The sequence below is a fragment of the Sylvia atricapilla genome, chromosome 14, assembly GCF_009819655.1.
Source record: "Sylvia atricapilla isolate bSylAtr1 chromosome 14, bSylAtr1.pri, whole genome shotgun sequence".
NCBI classification, from domain to species: Eukaryota; Metazoa; Chordata; class Aves; order Passeriformes; family Sylviidae; genus Sylvia; species Sylvia atricapilla.
The window spans coordinates 17,964,244-17,991,509 of NC_089153.1; the positions used below are offsets into that span (position 1 = coordinate 17,964,244).

Consider the following 27,266-nt stretch of genomic DNA (forward strand, 5'->3'; position numbering starts at 1 on the left):
GGGTTAAACACAGGGGGTTCCAGTGAGGGGGATTGAAGCTGCTGTGGCATGACCCTGTGTTTGTCTGCAGGTCACTTTGGGACCTCCTGGGTGAAGCATTACTGCACCTACCAGAGGGAATCGAAGCGCATCACCATGGTGCCCTTTGACCAGAAGTCAGGAGGAAAGGGGGTGAGTGCTGCCAGGGAGCAGGGCTGTGTCCTGCCAGGGAACACGTGGCACTGCTGGCTGCAGCCTCTCCCGGGCCTCAAACTGTGTCACCTTTTTGGCAGGGTGACACAAATGCAGTGAAGTGGGTCACATTCGTTCCAGGCTGCCACATGGGGGATGAAGCTGGCACCTGGTTTGAGGAAGAAAAGACAGAGAACCCCCAGAGATGACAGATATTTGCCAGCCACATGCACCCACCACGCCCCAGCTCCGTGGGTGCCTGCTCCACAGTCTCTCATTCCTGCTCCAAGGACAAGAGAACCTGTTCATTATTTTGCTCCTCCTCCAGTGCCTGTGACTTGTCCAAGGCCAGGTTGGACAGGGCTTGGAGCAGCCTGGCTGAGTGGAAGTGTCCTTGCCCATGGCAGAGATGGAACAAGATGAGCTCTAAGTGCCCTTCCTACCCAAACCATTCTGTGATGATCCTGTGACTTGGCCAGTGGAGTTGTTTTGTTTTGGACAGAGGCACAGGAGAGCCTGGAGCTCCCCTTGTCCCCGAGGGGTGTGAGGAGCAGGGGGAGCAGTGGATGTGGGGAGGCAGCACATGCTGTGTCCCAGTGCTCCCAGGGCTGTATCCAGGCCTGGCTTTGCTCCTCTGTACAGCAGGAACAATAGAGCCTTCCACAGTGCTCCCAGCTGGGATGGTTTTCAAACACAAACCCTTGCTGGGGAGTGCCTGGGGCAGCTGGAGAGGCTCCCACACGGCTTCCTGCTGGCACAGGGAGCCGGCTGTGGGCAGGGAAGCTTCTAAAATTAATTTCCTCTTGCCTTGGAGCATCTTCATTATAGCTCAGCATTAACATATCCCAGCCCTGTAATCATCAGTGGCTGTCCTGTGTTTTGTCTGGTCCCTTCCCGTTTCAGGGCTCTCCCAGCACCCAGGGGTGTGGGAGCTGCTGGCAGCACCCTGAGCCCCTCTGCAGGGCTGTGCTGGCACCACCCTGGCACAAAATGCTGCCTGAGCTGGGGCAGCTGTGGCCAGGCTCCAGGGCCTGACAGTGGTGACCACCTCGACATCTGAGCATGGAGCAGCCTGGGGCTGCATTTCTGGGAATTCTGGGGTCTGGCTGCAGCAGGTGCCAAGGGGCTGCAGGAGGAGACACGTCACTCGTGGGTGGTAGGTGGTATCAGCCCCTGGTGACCTGGGGCTGTGCCCAGAGCTGGGGATTGATGCCTTTGGAGCAGGGCCATTCCCTGGATTCTGGGCACAGTGGGAGCAGCCTTGTGCTGGCTGGGGGGCAGCAGGGGCTGGCCACTGCCAGGCCCTGGGGAGAAACCCCTGCAGGGAGCTCTTCTGTCATCCTGGGTCTGTGCTGATTCCCTTGTCTGGAGAGTTCTTGGTGAGTCAGAAACCATGGAAGCACACGAGAACAGTCAGGTAGGAGTTAGAACTTCTCCCCCAAAAGCAGGGCAGGTTCAGAGTCCCAAGAGAAGAGCATCTACAGCAGTGCCTGAACCTTGGGCAGCCAGCAGGAGGGGCTGGGGAAGCAGCCAGGGAAACTGCTGCCATCACGGGGGCAAGGTGGGATGAGGAATGTGTGTTAGGGAGTGGTTTGGTTGTCAGGAGCTGAATGGTGGCAGTGGGGTGGAGTTTATAGGTAAGAACCAGGGAGTCACCCTCCCCGGGGGGATTTAATGGACATGTAGTTGTGGCACGTGAGGACGTGGATTAATGAGTGGGCTTGGGTGTTCTGGGCAACTTTCAGACTCTGTGATCTTAGAGGTCTTTTCCAATCTAAGCGATTCTAAATATGTTTCCTGGAAAAATGGTGATGTCAGGGAACAGGGTGGTCAGCCAAGGTGTCATCAGGAACAGCACAGAGAGCCCAGAAAAGTGCCTGTCTCCAGGAACTCCTTCAGAATTCATTTTCTCTTAAGTCATCAGTGGAATTTCACAGTTGCAGGAGAAGTGGCTGTGCTGGCAGGGGCTGAGGCAGGATTTCCTCCAGCAGAGGACAGCAGTGCTCACTGATCCTGCTGGATCTCTGCTCAGCCCTGTGGAAATCCAGTTCAGCTTGGATGCAGAGAGGCATTCTCTGGATGGGAGAATGGTTTTGTCATGGCTTTGTTATATCATAAACATTTTAAGACATGTTTGCTCCCGTTAAGGGTCCTCGTGTGCACAGTGCTGCCAAAAACGCAGTGTGGAGTGCAAACTGCCAGCAGGTCTGTGCTGTTCAGCAATGGAAAATGAAGCTGATTTTTGCCCAAAGTTGTGGCCCAGCACTGCCTGGCCACTTGAAGAATGGGTTGTGTGGTGCTTAAAGCACAGATTGAATCGTGGGCATCCTGAAGGCTCCTCGTGAAAGGTTTTGGACTAAATAAGGGTAAAAAGACACGTCCTCCTGTCAGAGATATAAATAGACATTTTTAGCAGGGTGATGTTGCCAGATCCCCCCAGGTTTGGACCTGCTCATTGGCAGCCCTGGGTGCTGGGGACAGGCCTGTGGCTGTTGGTTGTTCTTGGCCTCAGCTGTGATTTGGTCTCTTCCCAGGGGGAAGACGAAGCTGTCACCCTGAAATCCTGCACACGGCGGAAAACAGACTCCATTGAGAAGAGGTTCTGCTTTGATGTGGAGGCTGTGGATCGGTGAGTGCTGCCAGGAGCCTCCTGGGGCTGTGGTGACTCTGTGGAGGGAAGGGCTGTGCTCCTGCACTTGGCTTTGGGACAGCTCCTGTGCACTTCCCCTGCTCCTCTCCCGTAGTCACACCCTCTGTGAGTGGAGAGCGTTAATCCATGGGATCACACCTTTCCCAGTCAGGTGCTCTCCCTGTACTGAGTCGGTGCTTTGCTTTACAAATCTCTCTGACTCAAGTCTCTCTGACTTTAAGGGTGTTTTAGCACTTCTGCAGCCTCTGGCCACACAAGGTGAGCGTTGCCAGCCTGGAAAAGTGCTCTGTGGTTGTTGTGGGAGGGACGAGCTGCCTCTTTCCAGCTCTGGGTATGGGCTGGAATAGTGTCAGCTTTTCTGCTGGAGTGGCTGCTGCTGGTTCACCGTGGATGGGTGATAATGGACCTCTGGCTCGTGCCTCCAGGCACTTTCACTCCCTTTTTCCTGAAGGAGGAAAACACTTCTGCTGTGACTTACCACGCAGCAGCTGGACCAGAAGTAAAGTGTGTGTGGATTCAGTCTCTGGCAGCCAGGAGTGAGAGCTGTTACCATATCAGTTAGCATCATGCATGGCCCCATTACACATACAAACAGGCAAAAGCCAGGCTGGTGCTGCTGTTCCAAGAGGAGTTAGTCACTGCCTCGGGTCTCCCCCGCTGCAGAAGTTCACATGGTTCACCTCCAAAGGCACTCAGCATGTTCTCCCAGTTGTGTGCCTGTCCGTGGTCCAGCTGGACAGGGATTCCCTGGAGGTCTCAGAAAAACCCAAGCCCATTAAAACCTGGGTGTTGAACAATGCTGGAGTAACCCCTGGTGCCTCTCCCTGTCCAGCCTGTGCCAGCCCGTGGCAGGGAGGGCTGGGGGTGATGGAGCTCAGCCTGAGCTGGCTGAGGGAGGAGATAACCTGGGGCTGCCTCCCACTCTGGAGCTGTGCTTTCCTCCAGAAAGCTGCAGTTATTTCTGCTGACATAGGAATTTTTTTCTTTATTTCTTTTTTTTTTTTTTTTTTTTTGCTGTGGCCTGAGGATATTTTTTTATAATGTGAAAATCAAACTAAAAGTGGGAGAAGAAGAATGGAGCCACAATAATTTTCTTCAGCGTGTTCAGAGGCAGCTGAGGCTTCCCTTGATGTTTGGAGCCTGCCAGGCATGGGATCAGGAGCTGCTCCAGAAATCTGCAAGTCCCATGTAAATCATGGCAGGGGAATAGCACAGGAAGGCGAAACCTGAGGAATTCCTCCTTTCATGTGCACATTCCTGCTGCAGGGATTTGCTTGAGAGAGCAGGAGAACAGGACACACCTGTAAGAAAAGGCTGGGTTTTTCCCCAATATACAGGCAGCTCTGCATTCTGTTGGTATCAGAATTTGTCTTTAGAGGTCTAAAATCTCAGGTATTCCCAAATTAAGAGGAAACAAGTTTTGCCACAGTGGAAAGAGACTGATGTGCCCAGCCTGTCTCCCTCTTCCTGGGGGAGATCTGGGCACCACCAGGGGCAGTGCCAGGGTGTGCTGGAGATCACTCTCCCCTTGCAGGCTCTCAGGGCTTGGGTGTTTCTCAGCTCTCAGGACAGCCTGGAGGTGGCAGCCTCGGCCGGTGCTTCCCCAGCAATGAGCTTTTGTCAGCCTTGCATTTTGGGAACTCAGACAGCACGGGGTGTGGAGCTGGAACTCAGCAGTAACACCCTAAATAGCACCAGCTAAGAGCTGTTCCTTCTTAGGTGGGAAAAAAAAGTGGGTTTTTCTCCTGTAAAGATGATTCAGCACAAGCAAGCTGAAAATCTGGAGCCTGATCTGTTATTACAGCATTGCTTCCTTGTCACAGAAGCCCAGAATAGTTTCTCTTGGACCTTAAAACTCATCTCATTCCACCCCCTGCCATGGGCAGGGACACCTTCCACTTGACCAGGTTGCTCCAAGCCCCATCCAGCCTGGCCTTGGCATTTATAAATAGCTCTGTTCAGTGTAGCAGGTTAGGGTATTGTGTTCTTACAGCAGAATTAACCCCAGAAAGGTGTTCTGGTGTCTGGTGGAAATACACCCCAGTGTGATGGATACCGTGTTAATGCTGGTTTTTTCATTCACTAAACTTGATTGTGGTCTCTGCACATTAAACCAGGTTTGTAAACAAGGTGAACAGGGATGACAGCCCGTGTCTTACAAAATGCACCTGGGGAGGAGGAGTGTCACTTGACTGATGACAAAGGCTTTGTCATTTAGGATAATGTAGGTCACTGCTCTGGGGCAGAAGCGAGCTGCTTCTACGTGCCAGCTGGCTTCTGGGGGAGCAGGAGGTTTGCACATGCAGGGTTTGGCCTCTTTTTGGGTGGGTCACAAGAGCAGTGACCTCTGCAGGTGCCACCATTGCCCTGGGTGTCCCCAGGGTGAGTGTCACCACACCTGGTGCACGGTGGAATTGTAGGACCAGAGTCCCAGAGTCACTGAGGTGGAAAACGAGCCCCAACACCATCGAGTGCAAGCTGATCCCCTCCTTGTCCCCAGCCCAGAGCACTGAGTGCCACCTCCAGGGACGGGCACTCCAAACCTCCCTGGGCAGCCCTGCAGTGCCTGGGCACCCTGTCTGTTAAGAAATCATTCCTGAAGGAATTGGCAGGTGGCTGGATGGTTGGCATGGGGGTGGCAGAGCTGCCAGGCACCTGCCAAGTGCTCCCTGAGCAGATGGTTTTCCCCAGGAGGGCTGCTGGCCCTGGGAATGCACCTGACAGACCCAGGGCTCTGATCCCTGCACCCCTGTGTCCCTGAGCCCTGTGGTGTCCCCTGTGCCATGCAGTGTCCCCTGTGCCCTGCGGTGTCCCCATCCCTGCAGTGTCCCTGTGCCCTGCAGTGTCCCCGTGCCCTGCATTGTCCTTGTGTCCAGCTGTGTCCCCATCCCTGCAGTGTCCCCAGCCCTGCGATGTCCCCATCCCTGCAGTGTCCCCAGCCCTGCGATGTCCCCAGCCCTGCGATGTCCCCAGCTCTGCAGTGTCCCCGTGCCCTGCAGTGTCCCCGTGCCCTGCAGTGTCCCTGTGCCCTGCATTGTCCTTGTGCTCTGCAGTGTCCCTGTGCCCTGCAGTGTCCCCAGCCCTGCAGTGTCCCCAGCCGTGCAGTGTCCCTGTGCCCTGCATTGTCCTTGTGCCCTGCAGTGTCCCCAGCCCTGCAGTGTCCCCGTGCCCACCAGCACCTCTCAGTGCAGTGCAGCCTGTCCCCGTTGTTCCTCTGCCGGTGTCACCTTTCCAGCGACCTTTAAAACAAAGCCTCGGGGGTTGTCACAGGGGGGAGAGGGATGGGTTGTCACAGGGAGGGATGAGGCTCCTTCCCCGTGGTGGCCACGGTGGCCCCGAGCCCCGCAGGATGTGCTGGGGGCTGCTCTGAGCTCTGTGGACAGCCAGATTTGAGTTCAGGGTCAGTGTCCCCCTTAGTGCCATCTTTGCTCACCAACATTTTGGGGCCACATCTGGCTGCTGGCACCTGCCCGTGGCCATGTGCTCCTGGCTGGGCTGCACTGCTGTGCTGAGGATGGCACTGGGAGCATCTCTGTGCACTCAGCCCAGCTCAGCCCCTGCTGTTATTGCACTCCTGTGTCTTTTCATCAGCACTTTAGATTGTCTCGCTGTGATAAGCTGCTACAGCAGTTGGAAGTTCTTATCTGTTTCTATTGCTTTCCTTATTTGTTTGTTTTCCTGGAAGAAGGAAAAGCTATTGCAGTTTCTCATTTTCTCAGTGTGCTTAGTCACAGCTCCTTAAGGCCAGGCCATTTGTCACAAAAGCTGAGATATTGAGAAAATTCAAATTTCCTGTGTGGTCTCATATGGAAAAATCTTCCATTTTTAGATTGTAGCATATTAAAAATATTCTTTCTCATTAAGTGTTTGCCATGTTCTGCTCTGGTCTCACCCTCCTACACTCACTTCATTTAGAAACTTATTTCTGCTGATCCCAGAATGTCCCTTCCCCTCCTTGTGTCCCAGAAAAAGGCAAAGGGCTTTGGTGCCCGCAGGTGGAAACGTGGGATGCAGCACCTAGGAGTGAATCAGCAGCGAATCCTTGATCTTGTTTGCCACAGCAGCTCAGGTTTGTGCATCGTGGGTGGCAGACCCAGGAGGGTGTCCTGCTGTCCTGATCCAGGGCTGGGCTGGCTCCACGTGGATCCAGCTGCATCCTGTGCCCCACAGCAAAATCTGTATTTACTGTATGTTACCTTTATGAGCTTTGTAATTATTAATTATCTAAGTGACCTCCGGGATTCAGGGTCATTTTTGGGGTGAGGGGACAAGGACAGATCCATGTTGTTAAACTTTTGGGGAAGGATGGCAGAGCAGGGTTTTTTGGCCTGGCTGGACCATGGAGATCAGCCCGGTGAGGAGCAGGCTGTGGAGGGATGATCCTCCAGGAGGATGCTGCTGTTTGAGGCAGTGTTTGAGGCAGTGTCTCAGGCAGTGTTTGAGGCAGTGTTTGAGGCAGTGTTTTGAGGCAGTGTTTGAGGCAGTGTTTGAGGCAGTGTTTGAGGCAGTGTTTGAGGCAGTGTTTGCAGCAGGAGGCTGCTCCAGTGGCAGCCATCTGACCTGGCTGTGAGCACAGAGAACCCCGTGGGCACCGGCCACATCCATAATGAATGAGGTGTAATGTGTGGGTGCATTTTAAATTTATCACGGCCAGGAAGATGGTTCTGCTCAGGAAAGTGATGCAATGGGTGCCCTGGCAAATAAACACTGGGGGAGGAAATGCAGAGCTATTTGCAATGGAAATTGGGTTTGATTCAGTTTCACAGCCCCTCCCCTCATGCTGTTAAAGAAGTTTGACTTTGAAGTGAAGCCCGAGGAGTTGTTATCTGCTCCGAGGCAGAACAAACATTTTGCTGTTATCACCTCTTTGCCCTGTGCTGAGGGAACCTGGCACTGCAGATACCAGCACTGCCACTCTGGGACCCTGCTCTGCCTGGAGTCCAGTGCCCAGCACACCGTGAATGGAGGGTTTAAATTTCTCTGTTCTAATGTCTCGGCTAAAGAGACAGCAATCCCAGTATTTCCTTTCCTGTGTGTCCCTAGCTGAGCTAGAGCCCTTCCAGAGCTCTCTGACTGAGGTGTCTGTGCTTTCAGCAGGAGCTTGGCTTAAAATCAGACCTAAGCCCTGGCTAAAGTGGCTGCTGCAGCTCCCCAGGTACCAGGGGCTGCCCTTGAATCACTTTGTACCTGCACAACAAGGAGCTTTGTGCAGTGTTCTGAACATACTCGCTGTTGGATGAGGAGCCTTTTCCCTCTCAGATGAGGCGATGGTTAAGTGGTTTCCTCTTCCCTCTGAAGTGAGTAAACTTCCAAACCGCTAAGCTGGTGAGTATTGACTGACTCACCAATGGGATTAGCAGAGATCAAGCACATTATGTCTGGTTTTTGGACCTGGGCACAGCTTCCACTGGTGGGACAGTGCTGAGCTGCCGTGTGCGTGCTGGGAGCTGGGCTGCTTGGATGGGGAGTGGAGTTATAGGGAGAAGGGTTAATCCTGGTTTCCTGGCCTGTGTGTGCCACAAAGCAGCAGGAGAAGGGCCAAACCCACCTCTTGAGAGCCCCTGTTAAAGTTTAATTTTCTTACAGGCTCTAATCAAGGAGCAAAGGGCATCTGCAGAGTGTTGGTGCCGCTCACGTTTTCCTGCTGAATCACCCTTGGGAAGTTCAAGTTAGAAATCACCCCTCTCCCCAAGCTTTATCAGGTTTTGGGGATTGGGAACAGAGCCTACGTGCTCTGTGGAACACTCTGCAGGCAGTTGGCAGCTCCTGAGGTTTAATCCCCTTTCCCTTCCCTCGGTGTGCCCCGCAGCGCTCGGGGCAGTTCCTGTGGCACCCCAGAGCCCCGTGCTGGCGTGGGCAGGGCAGCCTCAGAGCCCCTCTGCTGTCACAGCCCCCATGTCTGAGACCCCACGGGCAGAGAGCAGCAGCAGCAGCCCCTCCTGCCTGTCCCCGTTGCCAGGGAATCGTGCTGGGAATGGCTGTGCTGTGTCTGGAAACAGCCGGGCAGGGAGCGGCAGCCAGACACACGGACAGGTCTGTCTGTCTGTCTGAGCCCTGCTGCAGGAGGGGATGTGCTCCCCTTGGAGCGGCAGCCAGACACACGGACAGGTCTGTCTGTCTGTCTGAGCCCTGCTGCAGGAGGGGATGTGCTCCCCTTGGAGCTGCAGCCTTAGCCAGCTGTGTGTGCTGGGATCCAGGAGGAGCTGGGACGTGGAGAGGGCAATCCTGGGAGCTCACAGCCAGGCACGGTGCAGTGAGATGCCAGCCCCTGGTGCGGGGTCACAGCTCCCACCCTCTGTGTCCCCACACTGAGGCTGTGCAAACGCTCTGTCTTGTCAACTCCATCCTCACCTTGCTGCTCACAGAGCAGGTAATTGAGGTTTGACTCCTTGCAGGGAAAGGGTGGTCCAGGAGTGGGCACAGCATCCACTGAGGAGCGTGGAGGTGGCGTTGGCCCTTGGGCAAGGGCGGTGCCAGTGCTGTCCCCTGCTCCTGTGCTGTGTGAGCAGCGCTCAGCCTGTCCTTTCCCCGTCTCATTACAGTAAATGAGCTGTTTGTTGGAGGCTGGATTGCCAGGGCAGCTCAGGGCTGTGTGTGTGACAGTGCTGGGGACAGGAGCAGCACCCGGGACTCCTGCATTGCTCCTTCTGTGAGGCTGCTGGAGGGGGACCAGCACTGTCACTGCCACTGCTGTGACAGCAGGGTATGGACAGGGCCAGGGGACTGGCACAGCCGTGAGGGCGTGGGCATCTTGGGGATGGACTGCTTTGCACAGCAGAAGGGTCTCCATGAACCTGGTGCTTGGGGTGGTGGGGAGACATGGGGGCTGGGATGTGTGGGGCTTCTGCTTGCTTGGTCACCTTCCTTGGTCACCTTTCTTGGTCACTTTCCTTGGTCACCTTCCTTGGTCACCTTCCTTGGTCACCTTCCTTGCCTTCTCCTCCTCCATGGACGTGCTTCACCCAGTGCAGGTGAAGTGGCTGGCTGAGGGCCAGAGGAGGAATTTGGCACCCAGCTCTCGCCAAAACCACTGCAAAGGTGAGTTGATTGCTGATGTCCTCTGCTCTCTTGCTGATCCTGCCCAGGACCTGCGGGGACATCCAAGGAGGATTTGTCCTCCCCGTGTGGCGCTCGGCTGGGAAGGGGCTTGTCCTCGTGGAAGGTTGATGCCTGTCCCCTTGTCCCCGCGCGGCGGCTCACTGATGGTGCCTTTCTCCCGCAGGCCCGGGGTCATCACCATGCAGGCGCTCTCCGAGGAGGACCGCAGGCTGTGGATGGAGGCCATGGACGGCCGGGAGCCGGTGAGCACCAATTCTGCCCAAAAACCCAGCAGAGGAAACGTGGGGCAGCTCTGGGCAGCCCGGGGCAGATCGCTCTCTGCGCGGGAGCCGCGTCCGTGCGGCAGCTCCTGCCTCCTGCCAAGAGAGTGGTTTTAATCCCTTGGTTAAATATTTGAGGTAATACTGTATCTCCCGTGCTTGGATTGCTTGGAGGTGCGGTGGAGAGGAGGAGGGTAGGCTTGGCCAGCACAAACACGCCGCTCTGCCGTGCTGAAAGGAAAACATGGCAAAAAAGAGCAGTGGAAGAAAAGACGTCGTAGATTTTGCAGGGCTTTTGGAGTCCTGCGGCTCCTTGGCAGCAGTTTCTGGGTTTGGTGCAGAGTTGTACGTTTCGTGTGAGCGGAGGAGTGTGGCCCCTGTTCCCCGTGGTTGCTCCTGCTGTGCCAAAGGCTTCCTCACCTCTGGAAGGGATTCTTGAGGTTTGCAGAAGACTCGTTGTTGTTAGTTTTTTATTTTGGAATGCGTTTGCAAACCTTTCTGCCGGCTTGGAGAGCGTTGGCTGGTTGTGAGCGGGTCCCTCGGGGCGTGCTGGGGTCACGGTGTGGCCCACCCCAGCTCCCTGTGGTGACTCTCCCGTGGCACTTATGGCACTGCCGGGCAGCCAGGGCCAGTCTGTGGCCTCTGTGCCTGCTCATGGCCAGCAGCCTTTTGGGGATGTGAAAAGGAGCCATGTGGAGAGCCAGAGCAGCCTGGGCTGTTCCGCAGCAGCCTGCGTGGCTTTGGAGTGGGTGTCTGCTCGCTGGCATCAGAGCAGAGTTCATGCAGGGGACAGGGTGTCCTATCCCAGCACAGCCTGCTCCCACAGACTGCTCCTGCTTTGGGCAGATCCCCCCCAAATCCATGGAAAGGTTCCTGTTTGTCAGGAAAAACGTTGGCTGAAGGCAGGAGAGGCACCAGGCTGCTCCAGGAGTGCTGGAAAGCACATGCCACACTTGGTCAGGCACTCGCTTTTCGGAACGTGTGGGAGGTGCTGCCCTGCATTTCAGGGAAAGGGCTGTGTGGTGGATTACAGCCAGCTCCCAGCCCCGAGTCGTAGATCCAGCAGGTAATTCAGGTAGGACAGGAGCTCAGGAGCTTTCTGCTCCTGCTCAGAGCAGGCTGCTCGGGGTGTTACCTGTCGGGAGCTGAGAGATTCCGAGGGAGGAGAGGGCACAGCCTGCCTGGGCTCCAGCCCAGCTGCTTCCCTGGCCTCCTGACCCCAAGGCTGAACCTCTCTTGTTTCACTTTACACCTGCCCAGAGAAGGTGTGGTTGTCCCATCCCTGGTCCAGATCTGGGCTGGACAACCTGGTTTACTGGAAGGTGTCCCTGCCTAGCGCAGGGGGTAGGACTGGATGAGATTTAAGGGCCCTTCCAATTTAAACCATTCCATGATTCTCTGGTTCTGTGACAGCCTCTGCTCCCTTTTTCTATCATCTGGTGGAAAGGGGCCCCTGTTTGGGAGCACCAGCCTGCTCCTCCACCCTTGGCTCTTGACCCCTGGGGCAGCCTCAGTGGACAGCCCTCTCCAGCTCTCTTCATCCCCTTAAACAAACCCCTGCCTTGATTCTGGTGGCACCATTTCTTTAGAAACACAATGTGCATGGTTCATCCTCATCTAACTGGAGTCTTGTGCTCCTCCAGGCTGCTCCCCTGCCTCCCCCAGCACACCTCTGCTGGGAGCTGCTGGGGCAGGGCTGGCAAAGCCAGTCAGTGTGAGGGGAGCTGCAGGGAAGTGGCCACCCAGCTGTGTGTCGAGCTGCTGGGATGCAGCACAGGAGCAGAGCCAGTCTGCAGAGGTGCAGGCACAGATTTTGGGTGCTTGCAAAGAGCTGCGCATGCCAAAGGTTCTGTGGAACAACCAGGACAGGACCGCCTGGATTATCCTGTTCCAGAATCTGGTTCTGAGAACTCCAAAACCGCACAGGTGGTGGTGCTGCCTGTGTGCTCCTGCTCTCCCCTGCCATGCCCATAGCTGAGGTGGGGGCAGCTGGCTCCTCCAGCACGTCAGGGGCGCTTGTGGCTGTGCATTAATGCAATACCTTGTGGCACTTAATGGCTGGTGGCTTACACTGCCCTTCCAGGTGTGGAGTGGGAGGGATGGGAATGCAGCCCGCATGCAAACGGATCCAAGAGCCACTCTGCTGCTGAAGGTGGTGTGTGTTGACACAGGAGACAGCTCCTTGTCCTCAGTTATCTCCCTCCATCCATCAAAAATGCAGCTGTGGGCTGTTCTGTTTGGGTTCTTATCTCGCAACACCAGGGTGCAGCACGTTATCTGCCTGTTACCTATTCCACAGGGATTTCCTTGAGCAAGAGATGAGGATTTGACCTTTGGACTCGTAGAAATATCCATCCTCTGCTTTGACTGTATTTCTGTAACCAAAGAACGCTACTGGAAAGAATGTCTGGTTTTCCTTTGATTGGACTGTAGAGTGTGGGGAAGGGTTGGCACTGTGGGGATGGGGATTCCATTGATTCCATGTGCACACTCAGGCTGTGGAGAGATTAGCCCAGACTGGAGTTTGTTCCTTAATTATAATGAAAAAAGTAAACCCAAATGTCGAATTACATCTTAGTGAGATTTAAACCTAGAATGTGGCTGCATTAGCCAAGACATTTGTCACAACTTGAGAAGATTTACGCTGTGTCTCACAGTCAGAGCAGCCTCCAGACAGCTCTCATCACGCCGTTAACTCTTACCACTTGTTATTCATTTGGATAAAGCCCCCGTGTTGACTTTGGGTTTTCTTCCATGTTGCAGAGGCTGGAAACAGGAGAAGCTGCTAACTCCATGTCGGAGCAGTGGTGTTTGGTTTTGTTAAGATACTCAGGATCAGTTTCTTAGGGATTTTCTCTGCTGATGCAGCTTGCAAATGTATCTGGTGGAGGCCAGAGCAATTCTGAAACTTCTTTGGAGCCTGAGTCAGGAATAAAAGCTGTGCTGGCTGCTGGTGGCTGGGCTGGGGGCGTAGGAGAGGCACAAATGAGGCTGTGTCTTGTGGCAAAGAGCAGCAGGTAAGCGTTTAGGTAAGGTTGTGGTGAATGGATGTGGAGGAGGAAGAGGAGGAGGCTCAGGGGGATGTTCTGGCTCTGCACAGGTCCCTGACAGGAGGGGACAGCTGGAGGGGTCATGCTCTGCTCCAGGGAACAGGGACAGGAGGAGATTAGGCTGGCCCAGGGGAGGCTCAGGGGGGACAGCAGCAGGAATTTCCCCATGGAAAGGGCCTTGGCAGTGCCCAGGGAGGTTTGGATCCCCATCCCTGGAGTGTCCCAGGAAGGGCTGGAGGTGGCTCTGGGCTGGGGACAGGGTGGGGATGGGGCACAGCTGGGACTCCATGGGCTGGGGGAGCTTTTCCCAGCCCCGAGCCGCGGGTGCCCGTGGCTGGTCCCCACTAGATGGCAGCTGAGACCGGCCACTCGCGGCACCTGTGGTCGCTGTCCCTGTCCCTGTCCCTGTCCCTGTCCCTGTCCCTGTCCCTGTCCCTGTCCCTGTCCCTGTCCCTGTCCCTGTCTGGGCAGCGATGTGACCCCCGAACCCTCTGCCATGGGCTGCTCAGAGTGGGGACAGCACTCGTGTCCCCAAACTCAGCACACCCAGACCAGAGTGTGTCCCTCCTCTGTTCCTCTGTGTCCCTCCTCTGTTCCTCTCTGTCCCCTCCTGTGGCGTGTCCCTCTCCTGTGGCATGTCCCCCTCTGGCTCTGCATAGCTGCTCCACATGGACTGGGTGCCACATCCCTCTGGCCAAGGGTGGATGTGGCTCTGGAGCTCCCGTGTCCCCTGTCCCAGCCGTGCTGCTGGTGGCACATCTCAGTGGTCCTGGAGCTCCTCCAGCCCTGCTGTCACCGGTGTTGGTGTGGCAGTGACAGCAGAGCCCAGCCCCACATTCCTGCCCAGCACACCTCCCTCCTCCTCCTTGGATATTGCTGCTGGGAATTCTTCCTTAAATTGTTTTTCATTTTCCTTGTCTAATTATACAAAATAGGGAGAGATTTATTTCCCCGTGGAAGCGTTGTCTTTTGAACTCACTCCAGTGCTTTCAGCCTCGGCATTCCTGTTATTTTGGCTCATTCAAAAAATTCAATTCACTGGAAGGATTTGAGTCCCGTTGTGGCTGTGGGGGGATGGAGGGGCACCCACTGCTCCCCTTCCCAGCCCCCTGTGCTGCACTGGGGCCCACTGGAGCTGCACATCTGGGACTTCATGCCACCTCAGTCACCAGAGATGGTAGAAAACCCCTCAGCCAGAGCATCTTTGGGTGCAGACAGTGTCTGAGCCCGTGGGCGAATGCTGGAGCTGTGTTCCTGCTCTGCTGTCCCCAGGCTCTGCCTCTTCAGTGTCTCTCCTCACAGCCCTTTTCATGCTGAGCTTTGATGATGCTCTCAATCCCACAGACTGTGTTTTTCTCAGCTTTGTGGAACATAGGGGGGTTTTTTTGTGCACTCTGTCTTGCAGGTTTGCATGGCCTTCATCCTGCCTGGGTTTGTTTGCTTATAGCAGATTTCTTTTGTTGTTCTCTATGACCCCACTCATTCCTGTTGCTGCTTCTCCATCTCTCCCTCTCTCTCTCTATTTAGTGAAAAGAACATTTTTCCTCCACTCTGCCCACTCTTAATGTCTGTGTTTCTCTTGTTTGCTGCTTCTCTTTGCCTCTGATCTGTTCCCCAGTGCAGACACCCCAGTGACCTTTCCCTGGACTGGAGCTCAGTCTCTCCATGCTCTGGGGGCATTGTGAGGGGAGCCATGGTCATGGGGAGTCCCCCTGGGACCCAAACTGGCCCTGGGGAGCCCCTGCATGGCTTTTTTTTGCATCCCATAGCTCAAGATTCATGCCCCCCAAAATTCTTTGTCCTCTTTGGGGACAAGGTGGTAGCAGAGGATCCTCAGAGGAGCGTGTTCCATGTTGGTTCTTGGATCACATGCTCTTGCTGCTGCTCTCTCCTTCTCCCTCTCCTCTTTGGTAACCCTTTAAGCCTGTAATAGCAGTAACTTTACATGGAGTTTGTAAGCTTTTATTTTGCTTCTAAAGCACTTAAGCCAGTGAGGTCTTAAGCCTTGACTTCAGGCTTTTATTCCTGCTTCCAGCAACTGCTGCTTCAGTGGCTGAGGCTCACCCAGCTGGAGTCACTGCCTCTGCTGGGGTTTGTCCTCTGCTTTAGAAGCTGTTTCGGAGGAAAATACTTAGAGAAGCATTATGGATAATTTTTAAAAGAGAACAGAGCCCTCTGGATTGCTTTTACACACCTAAAAGTGCTGTCCCACCCAGTTTTGGCAAGTCTGTGACCTCTTGTTCCAGCTGTGTTGTCGGGGGTGTCCAGGAGCAGAGCAGTGGCTCCTGTCTCTGGTGTGAATACCTCCTTGTTTCTGTAATGCATTCCTTGCTCTTCCTTGGGGCCTGTGCTGCAGAAATTGGCTACGAAAGTTTGGCTTTGCCTGGACTCTGGGCTGGTTGGTCCCAGGACACCAGCTGGGTTTTGCTGTCCCTTTGGGAAATGTTGCCTCTGGTGGGGGGTCTCCTGTGTTTTGTCCCTGCTGACACCCCCGAGAGGAGCCCACAGGGCTCAGGGCTGGGGATGTGGGTGCTGATGCACAGGACGTGGCACAACTCTCCCCTCCTGTGTGGGACACCCCCAGCTCTGCTGCAGCTGTGCTCTTGGGGTTGGGGTTCAGGCTGGAGGTGGGCTGGGCGCCTGGGGAATGGGGATCATCGAACCTGGATTGCAGCACAGATGTGGAACAGGATGGAGCAGCTGCTTGCAGCAACTTGTTTGTGAGCCTGGGCCCAGAGAGGTGAACCAGCCTCAGGGGAGGGCGCAGGGTACTGCAATCCAGTGATTTCTTCTCATGGTTTGGTAGGAACTTGCTGTCCACCCTTCAGCCATGCTGGCAGCCTCAGCAGGGAGAGTGACAGACCCAAGAGAGCATACTCACTTTCCCTTCCTCTCTTTATCACCTCTGCTTCCAGTTATTTGATCAGGCAGTTCAGCAAACATGTAGAAAGTCAGCGAATAGCTCCATGTTGGGAGAACAAATTTCCCTGCCAATTTAAATAGACTATTAGAGTATTGTTTCCTACTTTAAATTAAAAATTAAAGTAAATGGTTCGTGCTACAATGACTCGCAAAGCCAGCCTCTTCCATTATTGCCTCCTTTATTGGGTCTTCCATTTGGCTTTAAGCAGTGATTTACTGTCCTGCTGTGGCCCCACCACCATCCCTCACCCAGGGGGTTTTCTTCTCCCAGCTGCAGCCCCAGGAGAAGGGGTTATTATCAAACTCTCTTGTTTGGATGATTTTATTTCTGTGTTCTCGCTGGGTTTGTCATTCCTGGCAGATCTGTGTGTGGAGCAGGACTGGGATCAGGAGCAGGCTCAGGTGGATGTGTCCCTGTCCTGTCTGTCAGGCAGTGTTTGCTGGTGGTGGAAATGGTGCTGGTGAGTGCTGGCAGCCCCTGGGGTGGGGTCCAGGCAGGGCTGCGGGTTTCCCAGGGGGGTTTTGAGTGGTGTGGGATTTCAGGTCCTGGCTGCAGAGGGATAAATGTGCTGCCGCAGTTTTGGAGAGGGACACCAGGAGCCTTTAAAGCCCCATTGGGCCGGCCTCCAGGTCCAGGAAAGAACCTTGTGCCACATCCCAGGACTGGTCCAAGAAACCTGTGCAGCCACTCTGGGCTTCCAGGAATCTCTCTGGGAGAGGAGGGCTGGGATCATGTCCCCTTTCTGCTGCTTTCCCCAGAGCCTCAGCTTCTGTGCCGCCCCACACGTGTCCCCAGATGTGCAGACGGGGGATTGAGAGTGGTCTCACCTCTGGGATGCCCCAGACTTTGAAGCTGCAGGCTGTGATTGAGCCAGTCGTGGCACGGAGCCACCAGCCTCCTTCGGAACACCCGGGCAGTGTCAAACCTCTCTCACAGAGGAGGAGCGCCAGGCACGGCTGTGTTACAGTTATTTTAAAAATAAAGATGACACCGTCATTTAAAATTAGGCCGGTTTTGATGTGTTGAGAGCCCGTGTTCGTCAGCAGACGTTGGGAGGAGGAAGGGCGTGTGTGCTGCCCGGGGCTGGCCGCGCTCCAGGCGGAGCTGCCGCAGGAGGATGTGCGAGTTGTTGCTCAAGCATCCTAGAAAACTCGGGGGAAGCTCTGAGCGGTGGAAGTTTGCACTTTTAATCGGCGACTTGAGCGATCCCAAGGCGTCTGCTTCGCCGGGCTCACTTGAAAACGCTGCTCTGGGAAACTTTAGGCGCTTTAGTTATTCCAAAAATGTATTTTGTTGGAGCGGTTGACCTTTAGCTGCGTTATTCCGAGGCTGCCGCATATCTGACACTCTGCGCTCCCCTCGCTCCCACGCGGCCCCCAGAGTGGCTGCTGCTGCATTCCCCTCTCGGGGTGAGCCATGGGAAGTTGACAGTTTGACCCAGGTAATTTTTTCCCTCAGTTCTGCCCCAGGTGATTGTTTCCTTGGGTGACAAACAGGGTTATATAACTGCGCTGAGCTCAGCAGCCCAGCTGGCTGGCGGGGAGCCCGGCTGGCCTCGCCTCCAGGGGCCCTTGGGAATGCCTGCACTTGGAATAAAATGTGGGCTTGTTTTTAATTAGAACCATCCTTTAGCTCAGCGCCGAGAGAGAAGAAGAGCAGGACCCGTGTAGAGGATTCAAGCCCCCCAGATGCCTCGTTTTGGATGGATTTTTCTTTTCTGTCGTTTAATCGGGCTCGGGGTGTAAGTTTGAAGCTGGAATTTATGTTGGAAGGAAGGAGCAGGACAGGGAAAGGGGGACACGAGGTGGGAGATGAGTCTGACTGCGATGAGCAGTAGGTTGGGAGGAAAAGGAGGAAGGAAGGAAGGAAGGAGCCAGGGTCCCTGGGCACCCTCTTCCAAAGGAACAGCTTCGTCTGCATGACATAAACCAGCATTTCACTGTGGGTTTCTGCTGCCCTGCCAAGTTCTCCACTGGGGAAGCAAGGCATAATCTTCCCTCCTGCTGCAGAGAGGTTTGCAGGGCTCTGGGCTGGGAGAGATCATGCTCCTATCTCTACCCTTCTGGCTCTCAGAGCAAGGAAGGTTATTTCTAACCACAGCACAGTGTAGTCTAGCTCTGAAAATCCTGCTTGTAGTACCAAAACCTGGCTCTCAGACAGAAATAGAACAGGGTTGATAAGGCAGAGCCAGAAACAAGGGCTGATTTCATCAAGGTTGCCAGGTGTCCTGCTTTTAACAAGGAAATAGGCTTTTTGTACACGAGCTTTGCTGGGATGCTGCTCCAGGGCTGTGTCCCAGGGAAGCAGCTCCACAGTGCTGAGCTCAGGGGCAGGTCTGCGGGGTCCTGTCTGTGGGGCATGTGCCTGGCCCTCTCACTCTCCTCTTCCTGCTTTCAATTCCTCCTCTGACCCCTTCCCTGTTACCACAGGGACCGGATACAGGGTGTCCCCAGGGCTGTGCCATCTCTGGGTGCCAGAGCTCCAGCCCTGCTCTGGGCATCCCTGTGCCCCTGGAGGGTCCTGCAGGACACTTTGGGGACACGATCAGGCACATCCCTGTGTCCCAGTGAGGAAGGGGTCAAGAGGAAAGGCTCGTTCCTTCTGTTGTGGGGCAGCTGAGGTGTGGAGAAGGGACATGTAGGATTGTCAGCTTTCCCTGCTGGGCTGAGCGAGGCTGGGGCAGGGCTCTCTGTGACAGCACAGGGCTCTCTGTGACAGCACAGGGCTCTGTGACAGCTCAGGGCTCTCTGTGACAGCTCAGGGCTCTCTGTGACAGCTCAGGGCTCTGTGACAGCTCAGGGCTCTCTGTGACAGCACAGGGCTCTGTGACAGCACAGGGCTCTGTGACAGCTCAGGGCTCTGTGACAGCTCAGGGCTCTCTGTGACAGCTCAGGGCTCTGTGACAGCTCAGGGCTCTGTGACAGCACAGGGCTCTGTGACAGCACAGGGCTCTCTGTGACAGCACAGGGCTCTCTGTGACAGCTCAGGGCTCTCTGTGACAGCACAGGGCTCTGTGACAGCTCAGGGCTCTGTGACAGCACAGGGCTCTGTGACAGCTCAGGGCTCTGTGACAGCTCAGGGCTCTGTGACAGCACAGGGCTCTGTGACAGCACAGGGCTCTGTGACAGCTCAGGGCTCTGTGACAGCTCAGGGCTCTCTGTGACAGCTCAGGGCTCTCTGTGTGACAGCACAGGGCTCTCTGTGACAGCTCAGGGCTCTCTGTGTGACAGCACAGGGCTCTCTGTGACAGCTCAGGGCTCTCTGTGACAGCACAGGGCTCTGTGACAGCTCAGGGCTCTCTGTGACAGCTCAGGGCTCTCTGTGACAGCTCAGGGCTCTGTGACAGCACAGGGCTCTGTGACAGCTCAGGGCTCTGTGACAGCTCAGGGCTCTCTGTGACAGCACAGGGCTCTGTGACAGCTCAGGGCTCTCTGTGACAGCACAGGGCTCTGTGAGAGCTCAGGGCTCTGTGACAGCTCAGGGCTCTCTGTGACAGCTCAGGGCTCTGTGACAGCTCAGGGCTCTCTGTGACAGCACAGGGCTCTCTGTGACAGCTCAGGGCTCTGTGACAGCACAGGGCTCTGTGACAGCACAGGGCTCTGTGACAGCACAGGGCTCTCTGTGACAGCACAGGGCTCTCTGTGACAGCTCAGGGCTCTCTGTGACAGCACAGGGCTCTGTGACAGCACAGGGCTCTCTGTGACAGCTCAGGGCTCTCTGTGACAGCTCAGGGCTCTCTGTGACAGCACAGGGCTCTGTGACAGCTCAGGGCTCTCTGTGACAGCACAGGGCTCTGTGACAGCTCAGGGCTCTGTGACAGCACAGGGCTCTGTGACAGCACAGGGCTCTGTGACAGCTCAGGGCTCTGTGACAGCTCAGGGCTCTCTGTGACAGCACAGGGCTCTGTGACAGCACAGGGCTCTGTGACAGCTCAGGGCTCTGTGACAGCTCAGGGCTCTCTGTGACAGCACAGGGCTCTGTGACAGCTCAGGGCTCTGTGACAGCACAGGGCTCTGTGACAGCACAGGGCTCTGTGACAGCTCAGGGCTCTGTGACAGCTCAGGGCTCTCTGTGACAGCACAGGGCTCTGTGACAGCACAGGGCTCTGTGACAGCTCAGGGCTCTGTGACAGCACAGGGCTCTGTGACAGCTCAGGGCTCTGTGACAGCTCAGGGCTCTCTGTGACAGCACAGGGCTCTGTGACAGCTCAGGGCTCTGTGACAGCACAGGGCTCTCTGTGACAGCACAGGGCTCTCTGTGACAGCTCAGGGCTCTGTGACAGCACAGGGCTCTCTGTGACAGCACAGGGCTCTCTGTGACAGCACAGGGCTCTGTGACAGCACAGGGCTCTCTGTGACAGCACAGGGCTCTCTGTGACAGCACAGGGCTCTGTGACAGCACAGGGCTCTCTGTGACAGGACAGGGCTCTCTGTGACAGCACAGGGCTCTGTGACAGCTCAGGGCTCTCTGTGACAGCACAGGGCTCTGTGACAGCACAGGGCTCTGTGACAGCACAGGGCTCTGTGACAGCTCAGGGCTCTCTGTGACAGCTCAGGGCTCTGTGACAGCTCAGGGCTCTCTGTGACAGCTCAGGGCTCTCTGTGACAGCTCAGGGCTCTGTGACAGCTCAGGGCTCTCTGTGACAGCTCAGGGCTCTCTGTGACAGCACAGGGCTCTGTGACAGCACAGGGCTCTGTGACAGCTCAGGGCTCTCTGTGACAGCACAGGGCTCTGTGACAGCACAGGGCTCTCTGTGACAGCTCAGGACTCTCTGTGACAGCACAGGGCTCTGTGACAGCTCAGGGCTCTCTGTGACAGCTCAGGACTCTCTGTGACAGCACAGGGCTCTGTGACAGCTCAGGACTCTCTGTGACAGCACAGGGCTCTGTGACAGCACAGGGCTCTCTGTGACAGCTCAGGGCTCTCTGTGACAGCTCAGGACTCTCTGTGACAGCACAGGGCTCTGTGACAGCACAGGGCTCTGTGACAGCTCAGGGCTCTCTGTGACAGCTCAGGGCTCTGTGACAGCACAGGGCTCTGTGACAGCTCAGGGCTCTGTGACAGCTCAGGGCTCTCTGTGACAGCACAGGGCTCTGTGACAGCACAGGGCTCTCTGTGACAGCACAGGGCTCTGTGACAGCTCAGGGCTCTGTGACAGCACAGGGCTCTGTGACAGCTCAGGTCTCTGTGACAGCACAGGGCTCTGTGACAGCACAGGGCTCTCTGTGACAGCTCAGGGCTCTCTGTGACAGCTCAGGACTCTCTGTGACAGCTCAGGACTCTCTGTGACAGCACAGGGCTCTGTGACAGCACAGGGCTCTGTGACAGCTCAGGGCTCTCTGTGACAGCTCAGGGCTCTGTGACAGCACAGGGCTCTGTGACAGCACAGGGCTCTGTGACAGCACAGGGCTCTCTGTGACAGCACAGGGCTCTGTGACAGCTCAGGGCTCTCTGTGACAGCTCAGGGCTCTGTGACAGCACAGGGCTCTGTGACAGCTCAGGGCTCTGTGACAGCTCAGGGCTCTCTGTGACAGCACAGGGCTCTGTGACAGCTCAGGGCTCTGTGACAGCATAGGGCTCTCTGTGACAGCACAGGGCTCTCTGTGACAGCTCAGGGCTCTGTGACAGCACAGGGCTCTCTGTGACAGCTCAGGGCTCTGTGACAGCACAGGGCTCTGTGACAGCTCAGGGCTCTCTGTGACAGCACAGGGCTCTGTGACAGCTCAGGGCTCTGTGACAGCACAGGGCTCTGTGACAGCACAGGGCTCTCTGTGACAGCACAGGGCTCTGTGACAGCTCAGGGCTCTGTGACAGCACAGGGCTCTGTGACAGCACAGGGCTCTCTGTGACAGCTCAGGGCTCTCTGTGACAGCTCAGGACTCTCTGTGACAGCTCAGGGCTCTCTGTGACAGCACAGGGCTCTGTGACAGCACAGGGCTCTGTGACAGCTCAGGGCTCTCTGTGACAGCTCAGGGCTCTCTGTGACAGCACAGGGCTCTGTGACAGCACAGGGCTCTGTGACAGCTCAGGGCTCTCTGTGACAGCTCAGGGCTCTGTGACAGCACAGGGCTCTGTGACAGCTCAGGGCTCTGTGACAGCACAGGGCTCTCTGTGACAGCACAGGGCTCTGTGACAGCACAGGGCTCTCTGTGACAGCTCAGGGCTCTGTGAGAGCTCAGGGCTCTCTGTGACAGCACAGGGCTCTGTGACAGCACAGGGCTCTCTGTGACAGCACAGGGCTCTCTGTGACAGCTCAGGGCTCTCTGTGACAGCACAGGGCTCTGTGACAGCACAGGGCTCTGTGACAACTCAGGGCTCTCTGTGACAGCACAGGGCTCTCTGTGACAGCACAGGGCTCTGTGACAGCACAGGGCTCTGTGACAGCACAGGGCTCTCTGTGACAGCACAGGGCTCTGTGACAGCACAGGGCTCTGTGACAGCTCAGGGCTCTCTGTGACAGCTCAGGGCTCTGTGACAGCACAGGGCTCTGTGACAGCACAGGGCTCTGTGACAGCTCAGGGCTCTGTGACAGCACAGGGCTCTGTGACAGCACAGGGCTCTCTGTGACAGCTCAGGGCTCTGTGACAGCACAGGGCTCTGTGACAGCTCAGGGCTCTCTGTGACAGCACAGGGCTCTGTGACAGCACAGGGCTCTGTGACAGCTCAGGGCTCTCTGTGACAGCTCAGGGCTCTGTGGCAGCACAGGGCTCTGTGACAGCACAGGGCTCTGTGACAGCACAGGGCTCTCTGTGACAGCACAGGGCTCTCTGTGACAGCACAGGGCTCTGTGACAGCTCAGGGCTCTGTGACAGCTCAGGGCTCTCTGTGACAGCTCAGGGCTCTCTGTGACAGCACAGGGCTCTGTGACAGCACAGGGCTCTGTGTGACAGCACAGGGCTCTGTGACAGCTCAGGGCTCTGTGACAGCTCAGGGCTCTGTGACAGCACAGGGCTCTGTGACAGCACAGGGCTCTCTGTGACAGCTCAGGGCTCTGTGACAGCACAGGGCTCTCTGTGACAGCACAGGGCTCTCTGTGACAGCACAGGGCTCTGTGACAGCACAGGGCTCTGTGACAGCTCAGGGCTCTGTGACAGCTCAGGGCTCTGTGACAGCTCAGGGCTCTGTGACAGCACAGGGCTCTCTGTGACAGCACAGGGCTCTGTGACAGCTCAGGGCTCTGTGACAGCTCAGGGCTCTGTGTGACAGCTCAGGGCTCTGTGACAGCTCAGGGCTCTCTGTGACAGCACAGGGCTCTGTGAGAGCTCAGGGCTCTGTGACAGCTCAGGGCTCTGTGACAGCTCAGGGCTCTCTGTGACAGCTCAGGGCTCTGTGACAGCTCAGGGCTCTCTGTGACAGCACAGGGCTCTGTGACAGCTCAGGGCTCTGTGACAGCACAGGGCTGTCTGTGACAGCACAGGGCTCTGTGACAGCACAGGGCTCTGTGACAGCACAGGGCTCTCTGTGACAGCTCAGGGCTCTCTGTGACAGCACAGGGCTCTGTGACAGCACAGGGCTCTGTGACAGCTCAGGGCTCTCTGTGACAGCACAGGGCTCTGTGACAGCTCAGGGCTCTGTGACAGCTCAGGGCTCTGTGACAGCACAGGGCTCTCTGTGACAGCTCAGGGCTCTCTGTGACAGCACAGGGCTCTCTGTGACAGCACAGGGCTCTGTGACAGCTCAGGGCTCTCTGTGACAGCTCAGGGCTCTGTGACAGCTCAGGGCTCTGTGACAGCTCAGGGCTCTCTGTGACAGCTCAGGGCTCTGTGACAGCACAGGGCTCTCTGTGACAGCACAGGGCTCTGTGACAGCACAGGGCTCTCTGTGACAGCACAGGGCTCTGTGACAGCACAGGGCTCTGTGACAGCACAGGGCTCTCTGTGACAGCACAGGGCTCTCTGTGACAGCACAGGGCTCTCTGTGACAGCTCAGGGCTCTCTGTGACAGCTCAGGGCTCTGTGACAGCTCAGGGCTCTGTGACAGCACAGGGCTCTCTGTGACAGCAGAGGGCTCTGTGACAGCTCAGGGCTCTCTGTGACAGCACAGGACTCTCTGTGACAGCACAGGACTCTCTGTGACAGCACAGGGCTCTCTGTGACAGCACAGGGCTCTCTGTGACAGCTCAGGGCTCTGTGACAGCACAGGGCTCTGTGACAGCACAGGGCTCTCTGTGTGACAGCTCAGGGCTCTCTGTGACAGCTCAGGGCTCTCTGTGACAGCACAGGGCTCTCTCTCTGTGAGTCTGGGGTGCTCGGGGTGCTGCAGACACCCAGCAGCAGCTGAGTCAGTCAGAGTGGCCAGCCTCCAGCTGGAACACTGCTCTTCAGCCCATTTGCCCTTATAAAAGGGTTGCAAAACACTCAATGAGGAATGTCTGTGCTCCTCCTGCCCGTGGCCTCCCAGAGTGTCCCAGCGTGGCTGCAAAGCCACTTGGGCTACCAGTTCTGAGGGAATATCACATCTATTTATACCCTTGGGCTTGTGCATCTTCTGAGCTGAAAGTGGAGACTCGTTCCTGGCTGATTTGAGGATTTCTGAATATGAATCACAAGGAAATTGCATAACACTGCAGCATTTCCTCCCATTGCTCTGGACCTTGCAAACACCACGCTCCCCCAGGGAGACCAGGGAATTTTGGCAGGACTGGCCCATTCTGAGAGTCCAAATGGAAAGTCTGGCTTGAAGGGAAGGTCCCAGCACCAGTGAAAGGAGTGTGAGGTGGAATCTTCCACGCCAGGGCAGGGAGTTGATGTCCTTCTTTGATGGAGATCCCCTCTCTGCTGCTGGCCTCTTGGTCCCCAGTGCTTTCCCTAAATCCCCCTTTGCTCTGAGCAGCTGGGCAATCCCTCCCTCTGGATTTTAGCCATTGGGCAGAATTTCCTGCCAGTGTTGGAATTGGAAGGATTTTGGTGCTGAACACTGTGCAGCCTCCAAGGGATGCAGCTTAGCTTGGGCCATTTTAAACTTTAAATGAAAGTGAATGAAGCTTGAAACATAACAAGTGCCACAGGAGATCACTGCCCGTGTCTTGGGGAGGTTAATGATGGGCAACAATGTGACCCCTGAAAGGAGGAAGTAAAAATTTAATTACTCAACATCATCTTTTTGTAGTTCCCCTTCAACCCTCAGCTACTTCCTTTTCCTTTTCTTTTCCCACAGTTCTGTGTCATCCTGAACCACTCTCGTAGCCATTTGCTCTTTGCCCATCATGTGTGCAGTTTGTTTGGCAAACTGGGGGGTTAAATTCTCCTTGATTTATCTGTGCACGAGCAGAAAGTGCATCAGATGATGAATAGTGGCTGTAGGACTGTTTCAGGCTCTGGATTGGTGTTTGAAGGGTGTTTCAGGCTCTGGATTGGTGTCTCAGGGGTGTTTCAGGCACTGGATTGGTGTCTCAGGGGTGTTTCAGGCTCTGGATTGGTGTCTCAGGGGTGTTTCAGGCTCTGGATTGGTGTCTCAGGGGTGTTTCAGGCTCTGGATTGGTGTCTCAGGGGTGTTTCAGGCACTGGATTGGTGTCTCAGGGGTGTTTCAGGCTCTGGATTGGTGTCTCAGGGGTGTTTCAGGCACTGGATTGGTGTCTCAGGGGTGTTTCAGGCTCGGGGTGCTGGCTGTAGCAGTATTTTAGGCTCTCAGCAATGGCCCTCAGTGGTTGTACAGGTGTTTTGGGCTCCAGATGGTGGCTGTCAGTGGCTGTAGGAGTATTTTAGGCTCTAGAATGTGTCTTTCAAAGGATTTCTGCTCAGGAAAATCCACAGGTGACGTTTGCATGATCCACAGCTCCAGTGTGGGGTGTGTGGTAGTGGCAGGAGTGCATTTAGAGGGGTGCAGCACCTGCATTGCTGCTCCTGCCCAGGTTTGGCCCATGAGAAGTTGGGGACATGGATCCAGGGGCAAACACTGGGCTGTGCTGTGGGCAGTGACCCCCAGCTCATCCCTGGGCTCTGGGGGAGCAGGGAGCTGCCTCCTGGGCTCTGTGCTGCTCCACCACACCCTCCAACATCACAGAGCTCTTAATCATCCCTATAAAACCATTTCCTCTGCAAAACATAGCATGTATTTGGTGAAATGTCTCACCAAAGGAAATAACTGGTTCTTTGATGAATTATCTTAAATATCAAGCTCATAATTGAGCATAGTGCAAGTGTCAAAGTAGTCATGAGTTGTAACTGCTCTCATAAAATTTATCTTTCTGGATTGCTTACAGATGCATCTTGGAATTTTTCAATACTAGCTCATAAAGGCTTTCTTAAAGCTTCCAAACAGCAATTATCCTGCAGGAATGAAGCAGCAGTAGCTTCTGCTAAAAAACAATTTATACAATCTGGTTTTGTTCAGGCTGTTTGACCATCTCCAGTAGGAGTTTAGAAAACTAAATCCGAGACGTCAGGCTCTGTAAGTTTTGTACTATCTTAATATATATTTTTTTCTATACACATCACTTCTGAAACTGCCTGGTAAGGGTATTTTGGCTCTGGAAGTAACAATCAAATGGGAATAATTAATGAGAGCGAGAAGTTAAAGCAGTGCAGTGCTGCAGGGCAGGGATTTGTCTCCACGTTAGTCACAGTCCCAATTCTGGGAGTTTTATAACCCAGCCTGTTCCCACACGTGTCCATGGGCCACAGGCCCTTCACCTGCCAGCAATGTTTCTTCTCTCTGATTTCCCACCCCTTGTCAGTGACTAACGCTGGAAAGTGAAAGAAGCTTTTTATTTCCCGAGAAACTCTCTGAGTTTTGGGCTCTGTTTTCTCCAGAGTGTGTTAACAGCAGGAAAAACAGCGTGTGGGCATAGAATGACACTCATTTCACGGTGTTTTATTGTCTGGCCTGGCGCTGGGCACTGTGTGTGTCTCAGAGCTGCTGCCCTGTCCTGTCCTGGGCAGAGCTCCACGAGCTGAGTGCTGGATGCTGTCACCCTGGGAGGTGTCCCTTGGTGCTCCCCTGGCCCAGAGCTGTGTCCGTGGGGCAGCCACAGCCAGCCTGGGCACAGGAATGCTGCAGATACATGGGGGGAGAGGGTGAGGGCAGGGGAAAATCAAATCCAGCACTCGGCAGTTGTGTGGAAGAGGCTCAGAAGAGCTTTCCCAAGGTGCTCCCAGGACAGAGGTGCTGCAGTCCTGGGCTCAGCGCTGTGTGTGTGCTGTGGGGAATAGCA

General features: G+C 55.6%; 1 protein-coding gene across 6 annotated transcripts in view; it reads left to right on the top strand.

The window, feature by feature from the left end:
• ARHGAP26 (Rho GTPase activating protein 26) overlaps positions 1-27,266 on the top strand; it is a 109,255-nt gene that overhangs the window by 24,384 nt on the left and 57,605 nt on the right. For all 6 annotated transcript variants that reach the window (XR_010744713.1, XM_066329430.1, XM_066329432.1 and 3 more), the window contains exons 9-11: positions 71-171; positions 2,706-2,800; positions 10,044-10,122. Coding sequence is in view for 5 of the 6 variants with exons in the window: in XM_066329430.1 (XP_066185527.1) it covers positions 71-171; positions 2,706-2,800; positions 10,044-10,122 (275 nt within the window). In the remaining variant the exon portion in view is untranslated. The remainder of the gene's footprint in view (positions 1-70; positions 172-2,705; positions 2,801-10,043; positions 10,123-27,266) is intronic.